At 42.5% G+C, this 9,229-nt stretch overlaps 1 protein-coding gene, 1 long non-coding RNA gene and 1 pseudogene across 2 annotated transcripts; 2 read left to right on the top strand and 1 right to left on the bottom strand.

Annotated features, from left to right (window-relative positions):
• The first annotated feature begins 771 nt into the window (after positions 1 to 771).
• Positions 772 to 1,961, top strand: LOC149752878 (uncharacterized). Its single transcript, XR_016396462.1, has 2 exons — positions 772 to 877; positions 1,765 to 1,961. It is a non-coding gene; the product is annotated as an uncharacterized LOC149752878 (long non-coding RNA).
• A 3,206-nt stretch (positions 1,962 to 5,167) lies between these two features.
• LOC120107667 (S-adenosylmethionine synthase 1-like) lies at positions 5,168 to 5,912 on the top strand (annotated as a pseudogene).
• Positions 5,913 to 7,435: 1,523 nt separating this feature from the next.
• Positions 7,436 to 8,514, bottom strand: LOC103721422 (NDR1/HIN1-like protein 26). Its single transcript, XM_008811622.6, has one exon. The coding sequence runs from the start codon at positions 8,292 to 8,294 to the stop codon at positions 7,644 to 7,646; it is 651 nt and encodes a 216-aa protein (XP_008809844.1). The 5' UTR covers positions 8,295 to 8,514; the 3' UTR covers positions 7,436 to 7,643.
• Positions 8,515 to 9,229: the final 715 nt, after the last annotated feature.

The raw sequence follows: 9,229 nt of genomic DNA, 5'->3' as shown, positions 1-9,229 counted from the left end.
GCCACCGCCGGCCGTCGGGATTGGCCGGGATCCATGGTACTTGGGCGTTGATCAAGTTTGTATGGAGTTTGGTGAGGGACTGAAGGCTTGGATAGAGATGGGGGATGGCGGATCCGAGGCTTTCTTCCTCGTGATCCCGCCCCTTCCTCCTCTTCCTCGCGTCGGATGACCATCGCCGGCGGCAATGGCGGTCGGGGGACTGTTGGGTTGCCGTCGGGTGGGGTGGGAAAGGCCGAGCCACCATCACGGTGGCCTTTCCGTGGAAGAAATGGAGGAAGGGGGAGGGGTCAGTGTCGGTTGGAAAGAAGAAGAAGAAGAAGAAGAAGAAGAAGAAGAAGAAGAAAAAGAAGAAGAAGAGGAAGAGGAGACCCCTTCTCCTCTCTTTGTCTTGGCCGGCCACCATCGCCGGCGACTGCAGCAGGGGTGGCCGGCGATGGTTCGGCCAATGGTGGCCGAGGGTGGGGAAGGTGAGGGCATAGCCACCCTGGCTGTTGCCCTTGGACCAAAGAGGCGGAGGAAGAACCCTTCTCTCTCGTCCATCCTTTCTTTTGGTCTCTTCACCGGGACCGATTATCGTCGCGGCGTGGTTGCGGCTATGGCGGACGACGACATAGGCTGGTGGTACAAGAGTGGGAGTCGGGCCACCCCGACTGCCCTAGAATTGGAGGAATTGAGATGTTTGGGGATCTGGAGATGGACCCCATAGTAAATGTCAATTATGGTTTAGAATATTTAAATATTAAATGATTTAGTTTGTAAATTGTAATTGATGTTGTAGGGGAGGAGTCAGCGGTGCCAGGAGATTTTGACCAGGGGACTCAGCACCCCAGCTTGTAGCTTGTGATTCGGACCGTGTTTGAGTCAGTCGACAATTTCTGTAAGAATCCCTACATCTGAGCACTTCTATGCATATATTGACATTTTGGTTGGATTTATTTTACGGTTGTGTTGTTATTGCTTGTGAGCTGATATGACACATATGAGATGAATGTTTATCAACATATTTTCATTATTATGTTGTTATTGTTTATGTGTTGATGCGGCACCTATGAGGCGTGCATGTTGTTTTTAATGAATATATTGAGATATATTCATTTGGGAAGAAATAACATATTTTTGAAAATTTATGAAAATATGTGATGTGATGGGAATGTGATCGAACATGTAAAACTAGACATGTAATATGGGTTGGACTAACCTTGTCATGAGATAGCGGCCACGAGCTGATGCGTGGGATAGCCTACACAGGCTTACGGATAGCGGCCACGAGCTGATGCGTGGGATAGCCTCCACGGGCTTACGCGTGGGATAGCCTCCACGGGCTTACGGATAGCGGCCACGAGCTGATGCGTGGGATAGCCTCCACGGGCTTACGCGTGGGATAGCCTCCACGGGCTTACGGATAGCGGCCACGAGCTGATGCGTGGGATAGCCTCCACGGGCTTACGCGTGGGATAGCTGCCACGAGCTTATGCGTGGGATTTGTACAGTCTTGGACTGGGACATGATCTTGGTTAGTCCAACGCCAGAAATGAAAAGTTTGAAAACTTTGGAATTTGAGTAATACGGGAATGGATCACATAATGTGAAAAAGGATTTGTGTATATGTACTGATTACATATATTTGTTGTTTGTTGAGCTTTTGAAATGATGAAATGATATATATTTTTTGATACTTGATTATTTTATGATTTTGTTGTGTGTGGCTGTTGGGATTCTTACTGGGCTGGAAAAGCTCATACTACACTTTCATTTTTTTTTCAGAGGCACTGGATTCGTAGAATCTGTCGGATGGGACAAGAAGTGAGCTCGATCTGGAGTCAGACTGCTAGATAGTTAGAAGTCAATTTATCTTTTATTTATGGACATTTGAAATTATGTAATAAATCAGTACATTGTAGCTGGATTAGATTGAATTACATCAATCTTTGATTTTGGCATTTATGGAATTATTGGAATTATTGGAATTGTTGTTTATCTTAGGTCTTGCATGATCTTTAGGGCATTGCTCTAGGGCTCATGCGGCCGGTCGCGTGCCGGACCCGGGTGACGGGTTCGGGGGCGTGACACCGTACCTCTGGAATTACACTATTGTGGTTATCCTGCTGTTCTAGAAGATTATAGTGATGCCAACTAGATCAGTGATACAGTTGACACCAAATTCACTACTGGTTTTGTCTTTCTTTTAGGAGGTGCAATTGTATCATAGAAGTCTGCCAAACAAACTGTAGTGGCTAGGAGCACCATGGAATATGAAATGATTGCCCTAGATACTACTAGCATTGAGGCCGAGTGGCTTAGAGATCTACTGATAGATTTGCCTCTTGAGACTTCACTATTACCTTCTATATCTATTCATTGTGACTGTAGATCTGCTGTAGATAAATGCAATCAAGAAAATGCAAATGTGAAAATCAATAGGCACTTTAAAGTGCGTCATAAATCATTGAGATACAAATTAAAGAATAACTTGATTGCACTAAATTTTGTAAGATCCGAAAGAAATCTAGCTGATCAGCTTACTAAAGGATTATCTAGAACAGTGGTTCTAGAGTTGTCGAGGGGGATGGGGCTACGTCCATAGTAAAATCACCACGGTGGTAACCCAACCTGAAAAGGTTCAATAGGTAGAAACAAGCTAGATAGGTGACTAATGAGGAGCACTATTTGTTTTTTCCATCCCTAGGGCAATAGTGCTCATAAAAAGCAAGGGTTAGGTTGAGTTTACTCTTAATGAATCCGAAACCCATGAGGCAGGGTACCTACTTGCTCGTACCCTTTTTAGGATTCACATATATGCGTGTAGTCGTGAGGCCGCAACTGTGGAAACTGGGCTGCTCCCTAATAACACACATGAAGAGATACCTGCGCATGGCCGTAAAGTGCAAACCTGCTTCGAGCATGTTCACACTATATTATGTGTGCTGTTGATGAAATCTGAGCCATGGACCAAGGTTCAAGGCATAATCCACCTTGGCTCCACAAAGGTAATCAATTGTCACTAAGTGAAGGTTCAAACCGAAAGGTACATACACCTATTACATAATATAAGATACTCAGCATTTTATTTTGATTTTTTTTAAAAATTTTATTTTGATTTTAAATTTTTTAAATATTTAATTTATGTGGGGGATTGTTGAATTAAATTAAATATTTTAAAATTTTGAAAACTAAATTAGTCAACGGCCAAGTGGCAAGCATCCAGCGCAAGAGCAAATATGGAAAAATTTTCAAAGAAAGCAAACCATGACAAGTGGCATGCCGCATGCATCCAGCGCAAGAGCAAGCATGGAAAGGCCCCTCGAAGAAGGAAGGAAATGTGGACGGCCAAGATGCAATAAGCCGAAGGATCAAAGAAGCACAAAAAGACATGTCATCAATCCGCGGGAGAGGAATCTTCTTCTTTTGACGCACCTGAGCCTATATAAAGGGCTCTAGGGATCATTTCAAACCACAATCAAAATTTTCTCTTCTTCCTATTTCAAGAGTCTAGATAAAAAGAGCTCTAGGGATCATTGGGGAGAAAAGAAATAAAGAAAATTTTTCTTCTCCTCATAATTTTTCTAAGTTTCTTTTGAGGTATCTGCAAGCGTGAACGTGCTCTTCTTTCTTCTCTAGAGGCATACTGACGGGGAAGACGTAGTTCTGTATTAGGTCGTCGTATCTCTAGGAGATCTGTGCCAGCAGATCCGTGCGTGGGGGGCATAAACTTTCCTAGGACAACGCATCAGCATGCTTCGATCCACATGCCATCTTCTCTCTCTTTCTTCATTTTATTATTATATTGTCAAGTTAATTATTTGCTAGTTATTCTTCTTATTTATTGTTTTTGAATATTAGAAATATTTAATTTATCAATTATATTTGTGCATCTAGGCTAACAATATCTCCCTTGCATTATATTTTGTTGTCTAACTCTTTGGACTGTACTCACACCTATTGTGTGTGAGCTGCCGATTTATCCAAAAAAAAAAAAATAGTGGGTAAATAGTAAATGGAAGGATTAAAATGAGAGAGTTTTGAGTCCATGACTATAGAGGTCATTTTCGATAAGGTTGGAATATAGAAAGTGGGATTAGAGCATTTAAATATGTAGGGGGTTCGTTTGACTACAAAGTGGGTTCTCCCTGCCACATACGATCATTGATAGAATCAAGAATTACAATTCTAAATTGCATGTATCCAAAGGCTTTTGTGTGATTAATAGGTCTCTTTTAAATGTAGGGGGTTTGCGTTTATAGCATTATTCTTCTTTTAAGTACATCCTCTCAAACGAAAGTCACGCACGGCATGACACAAAAGAACCATTGTATGTAACTTGCAAAGAATAATGAATCATCGCTAGTGATACATGTTTGGAAAACGTTAGCAGTACTGCGTTAGCTCAGTGGTGCAACCTTTTGCTTTCCTGCGAGATGTCAAGAGGCTCGAGTTCGGAAGGGATCTCATCCATCGAGGTTTCAACCCCGCGCTTTCCAGGGAACTTGCCCGGAACACAAAATCCTGGTCCCATGAGCAGTAGATCTCGGATCATCCACGTACTTCTTAAGATAGTAGTGGGTTGGTACATTTCTTTTTTATTTTTATTTTTTTATTTATTTATTAATGAACCCTTCTTCCCAAGATTCCAGAGGAGAATAAAATCCTTGATTCATCTGGTCAAATATCAACCGTTGTAATGGGATAGCTGTCGTTAGTCTAAACTTTGGTTCCACATGGCTCAAAGAGTCCATGATAGCAGGCATCTCATCTCATGGTCTCTCAAATTATAGGAGTAAAGTAGATGTATGGAGATCCATACAGACATATGTTCAGCCTCATATTAACTATATATTCGATAGTACTTGACTACTACGATCAAAAATCTAAATAATATTTTTTGGCTATTTTTTTTGGATGAAGTATTCTAGATTATTACAAATGGTAAATCTCACCTATGTCCTATATATGTGAACTAAAAAGATTGCTTTAGGATAAGGATCACTAGTAATTTAAGATCATCTCGGTGATCTTATTTGGGTTACCAAACACCGATTTATAGTGTTTGTGAATGATTGGCATACTCCATGTTTTTTGGCAAAATTCTACACTTCATTTTTGACAACTAATAATGGTTTGGCATTCGTATTGGCAATAACACATTCAATTTTCATTTTATTCTATGCAGATGGACACCTTCCTCTACACTTAAGAATCTGTTAATGAGAGGGGCACCCTAACAAACTCTGGGACCAAGTGTCAGATGTCATACTTTATGCCTTCATATAGCAAGATCCTGAAAGCAAGGTAGCTTGTGAGACCTGCACCAAGATCAATATGGTCATGGTATTTGGTGAGATCACCACCAAAGGCCAGGGCCGACTGAGAAAATTGATAGCGATACATGCCGAGGTATTGGATTTGTCTCACCCGATGTTGGTCTTCATGCTCATGGCTGCAACGTTCGTCAGCATTGAGGAGCAGAGCCTCACAAAGCACACGGTGTTGATGTCACCTCATAAAGAAGCCTGAGGAGATTGGTTCTGGGGAACAAGGCCACATATTTGGCTATGACTCCCTCTCTGATGCCACTGACCCATGTTCTGGCAACAAAGCTTGGTGCGAGGGTCATATAGGCCCGGAAAAATGGGAAGAGTATCGAGTGTCAAAACAATGGTGGTGCGATGGTCCCAATTCGGGTTCACACTGTGCTTATCTCCATCCAACATGATGAGTCTGTCACCAACGAGCAAATTGCAGCTGACTTGAAAGAGCAAGTGATCCAATTAACGAGTGATCCCTTCCATGAACAGACCATCTTCCACCCGATCAAAACTTTGATTTCAGGCCTGGAATGGTCGCTATCAACCTTGACTTGAAGAGAGGTGGGAATTTCAGGTTCCAGAAGGCAGCAGCATGTGAGTCAAGGTTTTGAAGAGTTACCAAGCTTGATTCAGTCATTAAAGTGCTAGTCCGTAAGAGAGATGCTTCCATGAGATTTTTTTGTCCTCTTGGTTTTGCAGTCTATAACTATTCGGGGCTGCCTGCGGCCTTTTCTTGGTGCAAGTTTTTTCTGCCATTCATGTTGGTTGAGTGAAGTGTATCTTTAATTCCTGATCTCTCGATACCTTTACCTGTTCTTCATGTTATTGCTAATTACTAAAGATTGAGTGAAGTTGAAACACCTTGTCTGTCTATTTTGCATATCTTAATTTTTTAATTGGCTTTTGTATTACTTTATTTTGATTTTATTGTAATTCTGACTTCAGATCATCTTGATTTGGTTGGTTCTGGTTAAGCTGAACCATCTTATTTTATTCATAAAGCTTCGGTTCTGGAAAAAAGCACCTGCCTATAGAAAAGTGTCTTGATGACTATATGTCCATATGACGTCTACACAGCAGTTTGCACTCTGGATAATATGCACAATGATGGAAGTCAGATAAATCTAATCAAGCTCTCTTGTTTTAGGTTTGGTTATACTCTCTAGATAAATGGTTGTTGTGTTCCCTCTTTCATCGACTGCATGGTCTTTAACCACCACAAGTTTTCTACTGCTGTTTTATGAGCGCATATTGTAGCTAAAGAAGACTTTTGATTGCATTTCCTTTCAACCCAAAAAATGGGATGGAGTCTGACCTGCTCTTCTTGTTCCAATTCTGAAGGCAAATTATCTACATGCTCTATGGGAATGCCATGACTTCTCAGATTTTGTAACATGTGTCTTTGCTAGCTTAGTAAATATTTTCTTACTGTCATTGCCTGATATCCTCTCATGGACAAAACTAATAAAAGAACTAGAACTAATTTTGAAAGGGTTAAACAAATAATTATCAGAAAGATAAAAGGTCTGCATTTCTGTTTGACAATATCCAGTTCATGTAGCAAGCCTTGATGGGTACAAACGAATGGTCAAAACTACAATGTCGGAAAATAAGTAAATTATCACATATCTAGTTCAGAAGTGAATAGGAAAACTTGAAAACTAAGTGAACCAATGCCACTGATCTTCTGCCGCTCCTTTATCTAGTTGAATTGCTCAACAAGGAGCAAAATGACACCCCTTTTCCTTCTCTGAGCAAATATCACCCCTATTCTAAGTGCAAGCCTTATGAACAAGGCCGGACTCGTGTTCAACATAGGATTGATCTGGCGTTCAATTCTTAGTGCCCTCACCTTTCTTATTTTCCTCTCTTCCTTCATTTTCCCCTGTTTTCATCTTTTGTTTCAAGTGGGGGTTCTCTTCCCTTCATGGCCCGTGCCCACTTCAGTATTTCATAAAAATTTCTGGTGGATTCCTCCATATTTTTCTCTTTTTTTCATATAAAAGTTAATCCACTTTGTGCCTTTGTTTTTGTTGCATGCCATAGGCGGCTCTTCTTTGGATATGATTCATAGTTTTTTTTAAAAAAGAGAAAAATCCATTGCATCCATCTCTCTCTGAGAGAGAGAGCCGTGAAAATCAAATGAAATTTGGAGTCTCTTCAATGGATCACATGAAAAAAAAGAAGAAGAAAAAGTAAATAAAAAAAATCATCCATATACCAAGTATTCCATATTCTTGATACGACAAAGTTGTTGTTTACACATTCCCGAGCGAGAAGAAACGTGAGAGAGTGAAGTCAGGAGGGAAGGGATCACACGCAAGTTATTTAATGTCAACACTAGAAGTAGATGGAGCACTTCTCGTTCGTGTAGGCAGCCAGGAGGGTTCCGTCGGAACCCACCGCCAAGTCGCACTCGACGTGCAAGGTATGGTGGTGCGTGTCCCAGGTCTTCACCTTGAACCGGATGAGCGATTTCAAGTCGAGCCGGAACTCGACCCGGCCAGCCGCCGCCTCACCCGACAGCTGGGCCGCCAGCGCGTCCCCGGCCGCCGGCGCCGTCCCGGTGAGGTTCCCGGCGACCTGCGTCGTGTTCTTGGGCGGCTGGAAGAACGGGTTCAGGACCGGACCGGACGCGACCATCCTTTCCTTGTAGTAGACCGAGCCGTAGACGACGTCGTAGTAGATGCCAATCTTCCGGTTGGAGTTCCGGTCTGTGACGTTGAAGGAGATGGGCGAGTTGAGGAGGCCGGCCGACGGCTGGGCGACGGCGGGGGCGGAGAAGGAGGAGAGATAGAGGCGGGGGCGGTGGGGGCGGAGGCTGAGCCAGAGGATGAAGACGATGAGGCCGGCGAAGAAAAGGAGGGAGAGGAGAACGGAGCAGACGCACATGGCGAACCGGGTCAGCAAGCCCTCCCGGACAAGGTGCCGGGACCGGCGGGGGTTGGACCGGCTTTGGGTCTGGGGCGGTGACTGGAACGCGGACGACATAGCAGGCACTCTGGATGAGGGTGAGTTTCTACGTGAAGGGAGCGGTGACGGGACTCTTTTATAGAACTGGGAACAGGACGGAGATGGCGAGCTTTGGAAAGGGGTTAGGCGGTGGGAGAATATAGAGATCCTTCAGCTTTTCTCCTTCACTTTGCTGTTCGGGTTGAGGAAGAAAGGAATATTAACTAGCTGGACACTTTTGCTTCTTTCTGTTCTTGAACCGACCCAAAGCGGAGTTGGTCTAGTAATAATACCGGGGGCTGAACCAAATTAGTTTTAGGTCTAAGTTTGAGCAGCTTCAGGTTATCTTTGGTGTTATAACATGATTCCTCAGAAATTTCAGCTGGTTAAAATCATTGAACTAATCACATGGGTCCAAATTAAACTTGTTCGCGTTTGGTTTTAGCATGATGTTTTCCGCATGCAGTAGTTCTTAAAATATAAAATTATATTGAAATTTCCTCCATGATTCTAAGCCCTGTTAATACTAGAGCACTACACATACAACCTGCTCATCCAGGAGGCCACTAATCAATAAAAATCTAAATTTTTCCAAATCTTTCAATAAGGAAACAAGACAAAATCATTTTAAAATATACTTATTAGATGAGAGTCGCATTCATGCATAGTTTCTTTCTGTGATCACAATAATTCTACTTTCTTTTATATACATCATCTGAGCTTAGAACCAGTATATAAGCGGTTCACAAGTTTTGCGAAAGGTTGCGCTCAAAAGGACTATTCTTGAGTTGGTTTTATGTGGATTTGATTTAAATCCGGTCGATTTTATTTATTATGGGTTGGGTCGGTTGTGATCCAAACAGCTGAAGTACCAAGTATCCCTTCCTTGGGGCTGTGGCACAGTATGCTCCAAAGCACCAGAGACAAGACACGAGATCTGAAAAGCGAGCACTTCGACAGTTAACCAGCTTTTT

Source organism: Phoenix dactylifera, chromosome 9 (genome assembly GCF_051530095.1).
Source record: "Phoenix dactylifera cultivar Ajwa chromosome 9, Ajwa_hap1_PhDact_Kaust_v1.1, whole genome shotgun sequence".
In the NCBI taxonomy this organism is placed as follows: Eukaryota; Viridiplantae; Streptophyta; class Magnoliopsida; order Arecales; family Arecaceae; genus Phoenix; species Phoenix dactylifera.
This window is presented reverse-complemented; position numbering and strand designations above follow the sequence as displayed.